This window comes from Calliphora vicina, chromosome 2 (assembly GCF_958450345.1).
Source record: "Calliphora vicina chromosome 2, idCalVici1.1, whole genome shotgun sequence".
Taxonomy (NCBI): domain Eukaryota; kingdom Metazoa; phylum Arthropoda; class Insecta; order Diptera; family Calliphoridae; genus Calliphora; species Calliphora vicina.
The window spans coordinates 67869293-67888168 of record NC_088781.1 but is presented as its reverse complement, the minus strand read 5'-3'; the positions used below and the strand labels follow the sequence as shown (position 1 = coordinate 67888168).

Genomic DNA, 18876 nt, shown 5'->3' with positions numbered 1-18876 from the left:
TCAGATTATTATTTGGAAGTTTGAAAGCCGGATTCTGAAACATTTAGGCGTTTGCATAAAATCATTGTATAATTTCCCTTAAAACTATTGCTGTAAATTAAAGATTTTAAATTTATATTTGCTTTTAATCAGATTTTACTTTATATGCCTTATAATAAGTCATCAGTGGTGACGTTTTAATTATCTCGGGGATGAACTCGATCATAGTTTGTTTGTTTGTTTGTTTTCAACAAAATTTAGTTAAATTGGAAACAAAATATTGGAGCTTGGTTTTTAGATTTCGTGTGAATCATCTGATGTTATAAGTGGTTATAAGTAATGTGAAGTAGGACAAAAGTGAGATATGTAAACATTTCTCCTAGGTTTTGTTAAATCAATGTGTTAAAATATCATTGGTTCAATATGATAAATTCTTTATATTTCTAATTTCTTCCGCGAACTAATGCTACACATTTAAAATTTATAATATTTGAACACAATTAAAAGTAAATCACTTAGGATGATCGTAAAAGAACGAATGCATTCGAAAGAATGATTTCGAAACATTGTTTGACAGCCTGCATGCTAGCCAGACTTGAGGATTCGTCCGCAAAGTTTTTAAAGCCCTTAAATTGGAAATATTTAAAAATATTATGGTACTTGTTTTTATTGTCAATACAGATGATAAAATACCAATAACTGCGATAGTTAAATTCAATGAATTTTAGGATGTTTATTTTACTAAAGTCATATGTTTTTTAAATTTTTGAATAATTTTATATGATAAAATCTATATACATAAAAATAAAATGGTCCATGTAATGGCATCACGTGAGAACGGCTGGAGCGATTTGGCTAATTTTTCGATAATGGATTCGAAATTTTCAGGAGATGGTTTGTAAAGAAAAAAAATTCAAAAATTCCGGGTAAAACTCGGAAATTTTTTTTTTAGTAATAAAAAAGCTCCCTAAAGTGTGCAGTACAATTTTAGATATTTTATTTGCAAATAAATAAGAACATGCAGGTGTATGTGGGTTGGACAAACTTGAAGAATTAACATTAGTAAATGCTACCGGGCGAAGCGAAGTTTTTAATACAAATTTATATAGTATCATTTATAAAAAATACCTAAAAAGTACGTTTTTAAATTGAGTTAAATGTACAATTCTCAAGATTTTTTTTTGAACAATTTAATCTGGTAGGCTATGAATCTGATTAGTGCCCATTTGATCACGATATTTCTACCTGTGTTCACACTTGGCTTTTTAAACGCGTTTAAGCAAAATGTTGATTAAGTTAACCCAACCCGTTCACATTACATTTTAGATGATTAAGTTAACACTAAAATGATTAAGTTGACAAATAAAAAACAACACAGAAATTTATATTTCTTTAAATCATTCAAAATGGAAAGAAATTCTTTATTAAAGTTATCGGCAGATTATTTAAACTTATTAATGATGGAATTGTTAGAATTGATGGATTATTTACGGTTGTTTATGAAAAATGTATTTATCGGTAGTACACTAGAAAGGTACGTTCATTGTGGCCGATGTTACATCATCATCAGTTTGAGGTATGTTCAGGTGATTCTACGCGATTAATGAAATGATTAAGATTTAATCATGTCAATTTGAAGTGATTAACAAATCATTTAAATGTATGGATAATCATCTCGATTTTGATGTGATTAGAGCTTAATCACGTTTGAGATGATTAACTCTGCAAATGTGAACATGGTATTACGCATGCGACATCATCTCTCCGATTATGTATGGTTGATTAGTTCGCGAACGAATTCAAGACGATAATTTGATTTTGAGCTACTCTTTAGTACTCTTTATTCAAAATTTACAAATGATTTCAATTCTTAAAATTTAATTAGCATCAAATGTTTATTTTTATATATAATCTATCATTGAAATTGAGTATTTCTATTAAAAAGCTTCTAACAAAGCAGAACAAATGTATGTACTCCCGCAAAATATAGAAATTTTAAATAAATAACAGACATTATCACCAATTAAAGTGGTACAAAACGGAATTAAAGAAAGAACAAAGAAAAACACACAAAATTTGTTGGCAAGTGTATGATCATGGTAACAATTTCTTTGGCATGTTCGCATAACAGGCACAATTTAATTTTATGTAAAATGTCTTATTTAAGCCCTCATATAATACATGATAAGTACAAATAAGTGTTAGATGTTTCCAAAAGGCAACCAGCCACACTGTAACAAGGAGCAAGAGTAGAGGCAGAGAGGGAGACTGAAAACAGGAAATTTATAGCTTTGGCCCTTTTTTCTGGTGTTACAATATAAATATGTATCTACATGTGTTTATGGGTGTTTGTAAGTAAGTTTTTGTGATGGCATGCTGTATGCTGCATATAATTTAAATTAATGCACAAACACATTTAAAATAATGAAAACACCTTACAACAAAAAACACCAGAATAAACATATAAAGGACCTCTCACAACCTCAAGATTGGTTGACCATTGAGATAAGGGTTTTTCTTTAAAACAAAACCGAATACAATGTATTTAAACAACACTCAGTATTTAGTACGTTTAATGTTTGAACTTAAAGTGCTAAATATTTAATGAATCGATAAACATTCTGCCAAATCAACATGCTGGTAGCCGAGGACATGATGGTGATGTTTATAAATGATTAAAAACAATTTTCGCTTTAAAGAATACTTCCTCATTTAATTTTAAGTATGTATTAAACTCTAAAATTATAGGTGTACCTTTTTATGTTTAAAAATCATTTGTTGTGTTCCTGGTTTTCATTTAAATAAAATGTTTCGTTTTAATTGTTGTTTACAGCTAAACTAAAATTTGTATTAAATTAATAAAGGATTTATGGAAAAGCCATGTACAAATCTAAAACAAAAAAAAACTGCGTGTTTTAAGTAACCAACACGCAAATCTGGTGGAGATTAATTTTTAAATATCTAGGGGATTTAAACAACAAAAAATACACTGACATTTAAAAGGGTTATGAAAAATATACATATACTATAATATACTTAATACAAACGCTGTGGTAAAAGAAATAAAAAACGCAACTTTAAATGCGTAATTAATTTAAAACCCGCAGACGTTGATATGACGCCTAATTATACCATTATACTAACACAAATACACTTACTCTCTCACACATATATAAAAAGTACGTACGTATACGTATGTATTTTATATGTGTACGAAATGGAACATGCAATCAAATCAACAACAACGACAGTAACGACTACATTTAACTTTAGATGCGATTAACCACAAGAATTACTAATTTTCCACCTGACCACATACAAAGTAACTGTCCATCCAACCCACCACACTGAATTTATTTCTTTATTCCTTATTTCTGTTGTAGTACAGACCATTTATAAAATCACGCGACCTGTGTTGCAAGTTCCATGGTTAAAAACACCTCTCCACCTACATGTACTTGTAAGTGTAAATTGGATTTGGTGGAAAAATAAAAAAAACGTAGCCAGAACGAAGGTACAAACAAGCAACTCTTGTGCATTAAACTCGTACTTGTTTGTAATTTAATTTTTATATTTAATTTTTTTTAATATGTACTTGCTACCATAAAATACAAAGTTATTATAGTTTGTGTATACAGCAACAACAATAACACAAGGCAAATCTGTTGATCATGACAACAGCAATAAAGTTGACATGCAACATGAGAAAATTAAACAACAAAAAAACAACCAACTAATTGATGCTTTAATTAGTACTCCTCCTACCCAGTGGATTCAGCAACAGTGATTCTCAAATCTTATTCAGAAATTGAAAACACAATGAACTTGGTTTCTTGTTCTAGCAAAATTAAGATTCTTTTGGACATTTTCTCTCTGAGTGTAAATATACCAGTGCATAACTAGTTTCCAAGGTTGCCTACCGATTCGAAACGGTTAAAAGATAACGGTAACGATATTATTATTTATAGAATATCGGTAACGGTATTCAGATATAACGGTATTTACGATCCTTTCAGTAACATTATTTTTTCAGTGGTAACGGTATTTGCAGTTATTTCGTTATCGATGACGGTATTTGAGACGATCGGTAACGGTAGCTAACCTTGTTGTATGCAAATTTTAACTAAGAAATATGAATTCTAGAAATCGAGAAAACCTTTGGGAACACCTTTGTTCTTTTGTATAGATATGTCCATAATCATAGAGAAAAACTCCATTAAAGAAAATATACAATACATGTATATATACTATAAATAAAACGTTTATTTCAAATTAAAATTTCAATAGCTACCGGTCGTTGGCCATTTTCACCCCAAAGGTGTTTTAATTCTCTAAAAAAAAAACCATTAACTAAATCAACGCCAACAACACCAATGACACTTACCCACCTCCTTCCCACAAAAAAACAAAATAAATCAAATTAAAATACCAAATGTAATATTAATGACGAAATTACAGTGTACAAACTCTACATAAAAAAAATACAAGAAACCGTATAAAAAAATATTTATCATGCAATCGAAAATTACAATTGTTCATTTACAGGTTTAACCCTCTTTTTCCGTTTTATATTGTACATTTCTGTTTTTTGTTTTTGGTAAGCGTTTGTGTTTTTTTGTTAATAATTTAAATTATTTCGTGGAATTTCTTTTTGACAGTTCATGAACATCATAGACAATTGTCTGTGAAATTGTTGTCACCTTTTCAATTTCAATTTAATATAATTATGTAGAGGCATACATAGAGGGTGTAACTTATTAAACGATTTGTAACTTGAAATGGTAAATTTTCTAATAATGATTTAAATATAGCAATTATGAATGAAATCACATTAAATTGGAGTATCAATAATGTTTGAATTAAATTACAATTCGTGTAGTAAGAACGCATATGGAATAAAGTGGAACGTTTATATTAAATGAAAATTAAATTCAATTCAATTATGAATGTAATAATAAGAAAAACACAAGAGTTCGGCCGATTCTGAGTTTTTATAGCTGAAACCGAGTCGAACCGGCCTAATCACAACCAAACCGCTTTTAGTAGCAGCACCCACTTTACGTTGTGGACTCCATTAATTATATTTATCATCTTGAATTGAAAAGTCTCTTTTGAGGGAGTAGTTTTTACTACAAAAAAAAATTCCTCCTACTCAGCATGCAAAGAAATTAAACGGAGTGCTTGTAACCAAGTCCTGAATCATATCTCTCAAATGAATGATCAAAAAAGGTCAAGTTTTAAATGTATATCAGAGGGTATGGTAAAATGCGATGAAAGTCGTAGCAGACCTTTCGCAGGAGTGGACCATCAAAAATACCAGCTTTCAGTTTTCCTGTTCTAAAACCTGTAAACTTTATTGATATAAAGGCAAGCATGGACCAGTTGTATCGAATAACTTCTCATGCTACTTAATTTCGTAGAATGTTCAATACATCGCTTTGAACATTGCATAAAGAACATTCATCATTAATATTTTCGTTGAAAGGCCACAATATCATTACAAAAGACTTCATGAGCTAAAAAAATGGAAGAAGTTCTTTTTGGCGACCGCGATCACGTCACTTAAGGTACATATGTTGTGAAAAAGTGAAAGCGTCATTGACACTTCAAAATCTGTGTCATGTTTCCGACAAATCTGATAGATTAGATGGTTCGTCGTCTGAGTACAGTAGAAGCCTTTTAGCCGTAAATAAGGATATGTCATTTTTCTTTTATTCATGCCATGTAATTTAGCAACACATAAGTAACAATCACCAGTATTGTTTTTCGGTTCTGTCTAAATCATAGGTACATCAATATTCAAATGAGTACGTTTACCGATATACCACTGTCTTAGATGTTCACTACGCACATGCTTGGAATCCATAGTTTATTCAGGGTAGAGATTAACTCTATTTTAAAGTAATTGAAGTACGTGTTTCTCACGAAGTCTGTTACAGATTTTTTAAACTTCTTGACTGTGTATTCACCATAAATGTAACAATACACATTTCGGCCATTGAACAACTAATTCCCGATGAGGACATAATGTTAAAATCAATTTATTTATAGAAATGTACACACACACAGCCTCAAAAGTGAGTAAACACCAGTGAATTTTTCGATTTTTTTAAGATCATGAAAATCACTATAGTCCAACATAAATCTTTGTTTTTCAGAACCGAATCTATTATTCAACCCAATCTCTAACAAACCGAAATTTTTAAATTTTTATCGATGTATAGATTTTAGGATTTTCTTTATCTTAAAAAAAATCAAATAATTGTTGGTGTTTACTCACTTTTGAGGCTCACTGTATATAATAACGAAACGGACACACGAATTTACTTTTGACAGTCAATATAGAAAAATAAAGGTACATCCACAGCTATACGTAGGAATAAAATTTAGAACATTATTGGTGTTATCAAAACCACTAACTTTATATCGGTGAACATTTTTTCCTTTATTTGTTGACCTGTGTTGAACTTCTATTTCAGCTGATTGAAAATTATTTGATTTGAAAAAATCTACGTGCCTAAAGCATATTTGAAACTGGATACACATGGAGAAATACTTCAATATTTATATGATACATTACTATCCACTTTTTTACTATGTATTTTACACTTTAATATTCATGCAAAATATTATTTCTTTGAAATCTTAACAACTCAATAAATATGTACTAAATTAAGCCCAATGTTATTTCCGTTTCCTGTCAACTCAATTAAAATACAATTCGTAAACATTTTCATATGTATTTACTTTTGACATTATCTTTCGAAAATTATGAGGCCAGAAATTAAAGAGAGAACAACTGTTTCAATGAAAATGAACAACAATTATGGAATTAATCGATTACAGAAATGCAACAAGGAAATAAAAACAACTGCAACAACACAAATTGTAGATTTGTTTGACATTTTGATATTCGGCCACAGCAGCAGCAACATTTAACAAAAATGTTTGTATGAAGCCGCTGTTATTGGAAAGATAAATACAATTAGCAACCAAAATAAATGGCCAAAGAAATGAAAACGAAAAGAGGATCGAAGAGGATATAACAGCACCAGTGCTTTGTAAATATTTTTATTTAATACCAACAACATGGTCAACAAAAACAGTTCTACTTCATAATCCTATTTGGCTTTTAGTTAGCAATTTTATTCCGGGCATACAATTTTTATTTGTTTGCCTTTGTTGTTATTTGCAAATTGTTACATGCATGTCCTGTTTTAACAAGTTAAATATTTTATATTTTTTGCTTTCCTATTTTTTTTTATTTCCCACTGATGGGCTTAAACAGACAAAATATATGCGAGTGTATGTATGCATTCAAAAAATAAAAAATAAGCTAAAGAAAAAACAACAAGTTTACTTACAATTAACATTTAACGTGGCTGTGGTTTCCAAACGCTGTCCCTCATTCATGGCACGATTCCAAACAACACATTTGTATTTGGCACCATCATCCTCGCGACGAGGTACAATGGATAGTGTTGCATTGGTGGGTTGATCCTTTGAGCCTCCTTTAAGTACAACAGCTTGCAGTAAAGCATTGTTGCCCTCGCGATACCAGCTGCAGCAGCAATGCACGTTGCCAAACCGGAAATAAAGTTAAAGAAACACAAGAGAAAAACAAAATGAAACGTTAAATAAAATTGTTGTTTCAAAATATTTGGATTAAAAATGTGAGGGATATAAAAGTTAAAACAAAGTAAAAGATTTCATGCCTGTATGTAGTTCATCTTCTTGTACAACAACGCCATCATCGTTGTCGTCATCATCAATGACTGACTGAATGGTGGCATATTGCAGTATAGTAAAAGTCGCTTTTGTTTTTGTTTGGGGTTTTTCTTATATATAATGTGTGCTCTTTGTTTAACTCCCTCGATCATGATAACCCTGTCGTTTAAAATGCTTGTATGATGGGTCGGGGTTTATTACCCCAACATTAAATGTATTTGCAACATTTTTGTTACCCTTTCGGCCAAATGATGCAATAAGGCTGCATAATTGTTGGCTCGCTATATGTTTCATTCAAACACACAGCCATACATACATAAGTAAGCCTAAATCCTCTTAAATTTATATGGGTAAATGTAGGTTTCTGTATTTTTGGCTAACTTCCGTTAAACATAATTTTAAATTGCTGTTTCAAAGTTTTTTATGTTAATTTTTATAAATGAAATCTAATTATTCATTAGGTGAAAAGAAACCCAAGAAACAAAATGTTTTATTAATTTTATATATTCCCAATAAGCATTTTTACTGGTATTCAAGTATAATTAAAGCATGAGTCCAGTGTCAAGCTCTTTTTTGTGTGAAAAAATATATTTAATTTGTTGAAATATCTTCAAGTTTAAAATATAAAATGTTCAAGTGCTTGAATTTTTGGGGTTTTTGGTGCTTATTGGGTTGTGATACAACTTTTCTTTTAAATTGATAATTAAAAAACGAAAATTACAAACGTTTCTACATATACAAAAGGATATTGGATAAAATCAAAATAATTTTAAAACATAATGGAAAAAGTATGACTTGTGACTGAAGTAAATCCAATTTGGTTACCAAATGCAATTGTTGTTTAAATTGAAATATAACTAAAGATTTCTAGAAACACACATATGTACATAACTTTTAATTGATAGTTCAAGGAAAAAATGTGGGTAGTTTTATTTCATAACAAATAGCTTAACGTTAGTTAGAACTTTCGGTTTTTTTGTGAAATGGTTGAACCAGGTTTTAGAACTCAGTTGACCGGATTTTAAAATGGAAATCGATTTTGAAAACGAATAGTTTTAAATTCGAAAAAGGTTGTGATGGATTTATTATTTTTGTTTTGTGTGTTGTTAAAAATTCCAATTTGATACTTTCCATACATTTGTATCACACTTTTTGACAAAGTTCTGTTAAATTACTTGATATTTGTCATCTGGGATGTATTTTGAAAGGAAATAAAAACCAACTACTTAAAAAATCATATTTCAAATCGATGGAAAGGCATCTTTCAAATCGATCGATTTCCATCCATTCCATTTAAATATAAACTTCTGATATATGTTTAAAGCTCATTTGACACATATTATCAAGCTTTACAATGATAAATTTTGGGATCAATTACAAGTAATGTATGTCTCAATAAATTTTGGGTAAATCTTACTAATATTTATATTTATTAAATATGTTTAATCATTCCAGTTTAATAAAAATAACAATTTATAAAGCAACGTAAGGGTATTTTCCTACATATGAACATTTATTATTTAAAATAATTCCATTCACTGTCGGTTAACCCGGTTTTCAAAAGAGGGCCAACTTTTGGTAAACCGACAAACCGGTTTTTTAAAATGTCGGTTTTTTATAAGAACAATTTGAGGTAATACAAACAAACGCCTCAATGTATGCAAGCAAATATGAGTTTTATGCAAATTCATTCCGTAAAGTAGCAAAGAGAGCCAAGCCTCATTTCTTAACAGTATATTTCCCTTATGTTGCGGGAAAACATCTCGATTTTCATTATTGTTTTATATTTTAATGTAAAATAAAGTTTTAATATTTATTTTTTTTTATATCACACATTTCAGTGCGAATCATAAGAGAATTAAGAGTGTAAATTTATTATGCAAGTTAATTTTTTTCTGTACTGCCGCTGAGGTTTTCATTTTCAGTCGGTATTTTCTTTTATTTATTTCTGCTTTCGTTCGTTCGTTCATTCATTATTTCTGTAGTCTGCAGTCCAGTATTATTTTCACTTTATTTGAGAAATTATAAAAAACACGTGTTAAAGTTTTAAGCAAAATCATAAAATAAAAAAAGTAGAACACAAAAGAAAAACAGAAATTACTTTTAAAACATGAAAATGTCATAAAGTGAAAGCCAGCAGAAATTACGAAATATATTTTACATGTTATTTAAAAGCACGACCATACAGCTATAAAACGCTTTACTGTTGAATTAAGAAATTTCATTTTATTTTTGTTACGCATTTTGTACGCACTGAATTGACCACGACTTAATATTGCCACTCAGTGAGAAACAGACATTCACTTCTGTGTGGCTACTAAAGTTTACTGCATGCATACATTTAAACAAAAATAAAATGCAAAAAACGAAAGGATATTGCTTACCTTATCATGGGATCGGGTGAGCCACCAATACTACTGCATGTCAGTTCCATTGCTTTATCCTCGGTAGCAATGGCGATATTGCCAGGTGATATGACGGGCGGATGTGGTGGCGTAAGTACGGTTAAATTATAAAATTCTTGATGGACATCGGCTCCTGTGCCTTTGGCCTTAATACGGCACTCAAAGCGACCATTGTCACGATTGTATGAAGCGTTTTTAATTTGCAAATCGTAAATGCCGCTCTTAGGACGAAAATCAAGCCTGTAAATAAAGTAAACGAGTAAAATTGAAAAAATTGTATGTAAATGTTAAATGAAAACGAAAATGTTCAATAATAATAGTAATACAGTTAAAATCAAAATAATTTTAAAACATAATGGAAAAAGTATGACCCCAATAAAAGCTACAAACAACAGCAACAAAAATATCTTGAATAAATAATTGAAAATGTTTAACATGTAAGTGAGTATGAAGTAAAAAATGCACAAGAGAAAAAGAGATTTATGCAAAAATCAAATGGAAAACCTCCTCAAAACGAGCTTGAACTGAAATTCAAGATTAATTGATGGTGCAAGTAAAATCTATAAAACGAACAAGAAACAAAAAAAGGAATGTTAAAAGAAAATAACACAAAAAATAAAAATAACACAGATGAAGAGGATTCCTTAAGTGAAGCAAATCACTTGAAATTGAATTCAGTTTAATTAACATGTTACCGGCAACTGAGACAGCAGCAGTAAAACGTACAAGATAAAATCGAATTTAGCCAAGAAACATTAAAGAATACCGAACAGTTTAGAAGAAAATACATTCCTTATTTTTTTAAAAAAAAAATCCCTTTTTATTTTTACACACAACAAATGGTTTCTCTGTTTTTTTTTATATCCTGCCTTTTTTGTAGGCTGAAATGTTTATCATTTTTATGGGTTTGTGATGTTGTTGGACCTAAAAATCAAGATAAATGTTCGACAACATTTAAATTTATGATCTTCTTGTGGAAAGTTTATTGAAAAACAACCTGTTTATTTTCACATTTTTCATTCAAAGCTTTTTTGGTTTTATATACAAACATACTTATGTATATTCCTATGGCCTGACCTAGGGATGTCTGTCTCATTTAGGAAAATTGTAGGCAAGCAAAAAACCGCATCACATTAAATAAATAATTGACAAATTATCAATATTATTTAAGTGCTATTGGTAAAATCGTATACTTATTTACGCTTCTTAGGCGTAATATTTCTTATTTAGATTATATTTCGATTAGTTCTCTTTTGCATGCTCTTTCTTTTTCTTCCACTCACTCTCTCAGACGATAATATTTTACTTGAATAGTAGCTCCTAGAATTCAAGAGCCGTAAACAAAAGCTATATACATAAATTCTAATATTACGTATGGCAAATCTTCTAAGTAACATTTTTGTAAAAGGTAAAATATTTTTAGAGCTAATGGATAGTGGTCGAATTGAAAGAACTCTTTAATGGAAATGAAAACGATTTCTTCTGTGGGAAATTAATTCACATAAAAAACAATAAGAATTTTTCTAGAATAACTTTAAGAATTGATTGTAAACCGAAGTGAATTGGACAAAATCGTATGAAAAGCACTCGATTTTAAAAATATGTTCAAATGATTTCTATAAATAGATATTCTTTCATCATATAGGAACTAACAGTTATTATTTAATTATTAATATCAGCGTTGAAATTATTATAACAACTACGTAAAGATTTTATATTTTAAATTAGTTATAACGATAAATTAATTTCCGCCCCCCAACAGAGGGATACAAGTGCCATAATAAATTCATATTTACCAATATCACCTACTTTTGTATTGGTTTTATTTAAAAAAAAATGTACAACACACATCTCCATACAGCTAGACAGGGGCAGAAAGGACACACACTCACAAAACAAACATAAAAACACATTAATGCATATAAATATCAAGTGTCCTTGAAAATTTTTATGTTTATACAATATTTTTGTACAGCATTTTCTTCCTCTCATTTCTGGATTTATGTAAGGATATAAACAAAAAGTACTTGTAGATATGGATGAATGTGTGTTTATTTGTATGACTGAGTGAATGAATGTATATTTTTTTCCTTCTTATTAAGTTTCAACAGGCCACATACAAATTACCAAAGTGACCTCTCAAGGTAGACAACGACGTTGTTAATGAAGAAAATCGTTTTTGTACATACATTTTCCTTTGGTGACACACCATGACAAGAGCTGTCTTTGAAAATTTCTACACTGAAGTCATTCAACTAAAAGTTAACTAGGTTTTATATTCAATTCACCAGATGATATTATGTTAAAAAGAAATTAAAAAAAAAATACTTAATACGCAAGTATAAATTTAGAAAAAAGCCTAAAAAGCCTATATCACAAGTGTCTGTTCTGCTTCATTTAATTAATAGAAAATGTCTACAATAACAGCAAACACCATGAAAATATAATTTAATGGAATTTGCAATAAAAATATGCTTCTAAAATCCTTGGGAAAATCAAGTTCTTAATAATTTTTAAGGAACACTGCGCCATTTTCATATTTCACATAATACCATTTTTGATGTTTTAGAATGGTTTATGAACGAAACCCAGCAGTTTTGATAGTGACAATGTACCACTTTTAGACAGTACTCTGCGGAGAATTTGTAATAATTAAATCAAAAGCACTAATCTAGTGACCTGTGAAAAACAGAGTTGTGCTGCTCTGCTCTGAACTAAAATAAACTAATACGCTTCTTTTCACTTAAAAGATTGTCAGTTTAAACTATTATTTTTGCTCTGAAGACTTTCACATAGTAACATTTTAATGTTTTCTCCTATTCAAATCATTTTGAAAAAAAAAGTTTCAAGGGTTTTTGTTTTTTCAGTCGTCATTCTGGTGGAATTGCTCATATATGTACATTGAATTACTTGGATCAGTAGCATCAACGGACTTTCTCCTTGTAATAATAACTTATTTATAGCTTAAATGGCAGACAAAATCTTTAGTTTGGGGCCACTCATCAGAACAGCTTGGAATGCCTTTAGCAATTTGTATGTACTATGTGCATTTTGGTTAAACAAATATTGATATTTTATTGCATATATTTAGGGTGTGTTTGTGTAATGTGTATTATTTAATACATAAATTCCAATATTTATTTAATATATGTATATAAATGTTTATTACCTCTTATTGTTTAAATAATATATTTTTTATGGATTTATAGGAAATATTTAATTTTAATCAAATAATTTTTTTATTGTTTACAACAAAATTAGTTTCATAGGAAATGTTTAGTTAGACTGAATCATGTGATCAGCGATAAATTCGGTTATCACATCTATATCTATTTGCTTTGTGTGACAAAAACAAAAATATTTATTTAAAACATGAAAATTAACATTTTAAGAAGGCCAAGAATTAATGAGATGCTTTAGTTTAAAACTTTTAAGGATATTCATAATTAGAGAAAATAATGACAATTATAATGGTTTAAATTTATTCTCTTTCGCTACAAATTACTCATTTTTTATAAATTTAAATTTTTTTTTGGTTTTTGGCTTAATTTAGTACTAAAAAATTCCCACAAAGTCCCGAGATTAAATGCTTGGGAATAAAAAAGTTCGGCCAAAAATAGCTAAAGCCATTCATTTATTATGTTCTTTTCTCATAGTATCGTTTGCTTCAGTTATTTTTCAATAAAATATCCATTAATATTATAACAAAATATTGGTATATTGGATTTCGCAAGTATTTAAAATGTTCGGAAAAATATTACAGTGAATATCATGTAGGGTGTAATACTAATAATTGTTTTTTGTTACTTTTTCTATTCTTAAAAGCAATTAGTTTTAAAACTAAAATTCCAATTTATATAGAAAGAAAAAATTCCCAATTTTAACACATGTCTGAGTATTTATTTTAACACAAATATACACTTTCATTTTGTTTGTTGAGAAGAAAAAAAAACGTTAAATCAGTGGTTTGTTTAGAAAGGTTTAATCTTAGATATAATCTTTTTAATAATTTAAATGTTCATTACTTCTATTTCGAAAAACGTTTTGAAATTGTGTTACAATTTAAATCAAAAATTAAAAAATATTGTCAAATATCGTTAAAACTGAGGTTAGTTTGCAGTTTTATTAAGTAGAAGGAACGCAATCGTTAATTATAACTATTTGGACCATCATATTTTGAGGTATAATAGTTAAAATTTTTATAAAATATACGAATTTCTAAAGGAACGAATGTTTGACAAATATGGTTTTTATAAATCACAAAAATTTGTTTACGTTTTCATATCGTCGCCTAAAATGCAAAATGGTCTATCCACACTTCTTTAAATTTTAAAGGAGAGACAAACATTTTAAGTGTTGTGTTTACAAATATGATTTTCTTTCTTACATAGCACTGAAAGAGTTTTGTTTGTAAAATACAAAATTCTTTTAATAATTTTCGTTCATTGAAGCAAACCAATTGAGCTGTTGCTTATGGGGTGACCTACGCAGCTATCATATTTTATTTACATAAACAATTAGGGTTTTTTTCGATCATAAAAAACAACAAAATAATAAATATGCATTTAATTAAGAATAATTTGGCATTTATAAATAGGAAGTAACTTTTTCATTGAAATTATTTTTTTAATAAATTTCTAAAAATAGTTGTTTTTAAAGCTACTAGTATTATTTATAAATAAAAACATAAAATATTCTCATTATTTATATTGAAATATGTGTGCAACATCTATCTAGCATTACATAAATTTAAGAGTGATATGTACTATGTAAATATTTGTGTAAATGTCAGTATTTATAAATTAAATAGTGAAGGACTTAAAGAATGCATCTTAGTTAAAAGTTGTAAGACAAATACATAATGGATTTCATGTATAAATTATTTGTTATTTTCAATTTGACTTTTTACACAAATATAATAGAATGATTTATAGATTTTTGACATAAGTAGATAAACAAAAACTCATTAGTTACGAGTATAAATTTTATATTTAACATTTGCAATTAGACATTGATATGTACGTATAAGTACACAAGGTACTTATACGTAAAAATAGTTTTTTTATGACAACATAATTGGGGTATTCACACGGTCTCCTATTAGTCGTATTGTCATAATATATTATAATAGTTGTTGTTATGTTTTAAACAAAAAAAAGTATTATTTTATGACAAAGCAATAAACATAGTTCAAATAGTCTTATTAGTTTAGAAGTTTTTTGTATGAAACACAACAAAAATTTGATTAAACTGTCATAATATATTAGGACATTATGACAATATGACCAAATAGTAGTCCGTGTGAATACCCCAAATATATTTTTAATGGTACTTCATTTTGATGTATGCACATAATTAAATCCTTCAATTGTCTACAAATACGGAGCCATAACGAATCTGTTTTCTCTGAGTGCATATGTATAGTCATATGCATATACATAGGAATCGGACGATATTGTTGATAGAGCAGTATTGTGTTATATAGTTCGAAATACAATTTCCGAAGCTTAAAAAAATCAGTAAAATCCGTTCATAAATGAATACATGCAAGCAAAACTGCACTATAAATTTTTTATTCTTTTTAAGTTGGACTCGTAACAATCTGTGATGCAACTTGTGTGTTCCGACTTTTGCAGCGGCTGAACACTATTGTACGAGTACGTTGAAAAGCTTCAATAGCCGATTTTATTTTTCAAATGTTTGAATTGTATTGTTAGATTGTTTCTTTGGATTCTCTATTTACGATTCTGTATTTTTGGTCAAAAAATAGCTAGACCGCAAAGTTAGACACTAAAAATTATTAAAAATATTTTTGTTAAGAATAATTTTTATACTCTATTGGACTATAACTATTAAAAATTGGACTTCGTCAACCCATGATAACCTAAAGTTGAAAACACAGTTTTTAAGAAATTTCGCACATCAATTTAAACATTAATAAACCCCAGAACCAAAAATTAAGAAGGTCCATACAATAGAATAAAATATACATATAGCGTAACTGAGAGACAAAAAAACCTAAGTCTGTTGTCAAAAACCTAAATCATTATATTTTGTTGTTTCAGCCATATTTTGTTGTTTCAATTATACAATTATTGTAACGTTAAACAAAAGAAAATATGAAAAAAATCAAGGAGTAAATATTGAAAACTCTCCCTAGTGATTCTAACTTCTACAAGTATTGTATCATGGTTTCAGCCATAAAATTTGGGAGATAGAAATTGTTTTGATTATTTTTTTCCTGCTTTTGTTTGTCATAACAAAATTGATAATGAATTCCTTTCGTGATATAAAATCCCAATTTGAAAGCAATGCAGATACAAAGAATATATGTATGTTTTGAAACGATTCAGGAAACCTTTTTGAATCCTGTTTTTGATACACCACAGGAGACAAAACGTTTGCGACCTATTTAAATTTATATGTATGTATTCGTAATTGATTTGCACATTACTTTTGACTTTTGGTTAATATAGATTAAAGATGCACAAGTCGATGTCAAACTCGACGACGTACGTAAGGTCAAAATCGCCTCCTTTTTGAAATATTATAATTTTAAGATTTTTTTTTTGAATATGGGGATTAGTTTGAAATTTTTTTGGAAAATTTAGCATTTTTATCCCAAACTCGAAACTTCAAATAAACTGTAGGTATAACCCTTTGTCGACCGCCAGTACTTATAAGCTTACAAAATGGAAACAAAACATATTTTCACCCTTTTTGCACAAAAGTACTTCGAAGTACACTATCATCTTTGGAATAATATATTTTTTTGTTTATTGACAAACTCACTTCAGAGAATAACTGTGAATTATTTCATGTTCTCATTGTGGTGTTTATTTATGTTGTAATGATAACAAATACTGTTTCGTAAAATACCATAAAATAGACTTGTAATAGAAAATGTTATAAAAGTGACAAAACTAATCAATATATTAATAAAATTTAAACAAAATTCTATGAGTTTTTTTATCTTTTGGCTAATGCTGACCATTGCTGACCCTTTCGGATCCTTTCAGGTCCCTTTCGGTTCCTTGCAGGTCCTCCACAAAGTTAAAATTTTGCAAATAACTTTCTGAAGTCCTTATTTTCAATATTTCATAAAAAAAAATAAAACTTTTTCAACGATTTAAAGTCTTGGTCCACAAGGGGATAAGCTCTAAAGGTTATCCGAATTCAGCATTTGATTTTTAGACGAGGGAGAAGAATTCTAGACCTTGGGAAAAGTTCAAAATAAGAACCATCCTAATACACACTCATGAATTCACATACACAACCAATATTGTGAATACATATATGAACACTTGAATGGCAACTGTGTCGGTATATTGATGCATTTTTCTGAAAAATTCACATGATTTCAACGTGGAGGTAAGTGTGTGTTTGCGTAAGCTTGTTAAAATACTTGTCCTTCTTTTACACATTCATGCTTCACTTTTTGATATTCACATATGTATGTTGATATGTGTGTGTGTGTGTAAGTCCGGGCCTGAGTATGGGAGAGTGTTTACGATTTTATATGTATTTTTTCATTGAAATCTTTTTTATATTTTATTTAGTGTTTTCTTTTTTTTGTTTTTGTTCTCAACAACTTTCCTTTTTTATGCTGTTGTATTTAATTTTTTGCCCTCTCTTCTTTTCTCTCAATTTCTTAACAAAAGAAACTCATATATAAGCTTCAATTCATATGTACCAAGGATATTCTGGAAAATGTATATATGTATTCATACAATCAAAAAATACATACATATATGAATCTACATATGAAGATATACATATATAAAATAAAAAAAAATACGTAAAACAGCAAGAACAAAAAGATTGCACTAAACTTAAGTGAATTGCAGCCTCAATGTATGCTTTAAAATTGTTCATGTGGATACGAAAGTGTCTGTGTGTATGTGTGGAACTGTTTTTTCTTCGTTTTAACAGAAACTCACTTATGGACAATAAGAAACGTTTAGGGTATTGTTTGTGGCTGACATGAGATGAGCCATGAATGAGTACCGAATGTGGAACAAAGGGAGTATGAAAAAATTAAATGAGAAAAAAAAACAACAAACAAAATTAAAGGTTATTCAAGTAAGGATGGCTTTGTTTTTTCCTTTTCATTCTCCTTTGTGTTTTCACATGTTGTGTAGTCTTTTCTTTTAATTCATTTTTCTTTTAACATACAAAAGTGGTTAACAACTTAATTATATTTCAAGATACAAAAAAAAACATGCTCATACTAAAATACTTAGCATTCAACATCTTATTGTCTGCTTTAAGGCTAGCAATAATATGAGCAAATGCATTAAAATAAAACTAAAATATATTTTTAGGGAATCACGAAAATGCTGCAACAAAAGTACTAAAATCGTTTAGAATTTTAAGTCAAATTATGAAAAATAAATTGTTTTTTAATAGTAAGCCAATTCTTTTTTCCTAATTTTTTAATAAAGCATACTTTTGGGGTAAATAATGTTTAAATTGCATATTTATCGTTAATCGCTGTCCTTACAAAAAAAGTAAATCTTTAAACTACTTTTTTCGTATTTTTGGCATTAAATATTAAAGTAAATCTCTTTTAAACACTTCTTTGTAAACTGTGTCGTTGCGACGTTCATTTTGTTTAAGTATTTTTTCATTCCCATTTTGTTATATTCTTCCTCTTCTTTATATCAATATTGCACTTAAACCAGTTTATTTACTCATAAAACTTCTTAACACTCAATACAAAAGAATTGCAATTTATGTCAGAGTTGGTGTATTAGATTGTGTA

At 28.7% G+C, this 18876-nt stretch overlaps 1 protein-coding gene across 1 annotated transcript in view; it reads right to left on the bottom strand.

Annotated features, from left to right (window-relative positions):
* The window catches only part of ed (echinoid), a 253649-nt gene that overhangs the window by 81244 nt on the left and 153529 nt on the right, over nt 1–18876 (bottom strand). The window contains exons 4-5 of the mRNA XM_065502357.1: nt 10092–10352; nt 7344–7540 (exon numbers count right to left, since the gene is read on the bottom strand). Of these exons, the coding sequence (XP_065358429.1) occupies nt 7344–7540; nt 10092–10352 (458 nt within the window). The remainder of the gene's footprint in view (nt 1–7343; nt 7541–10091; nt 10353–18876) is intronic.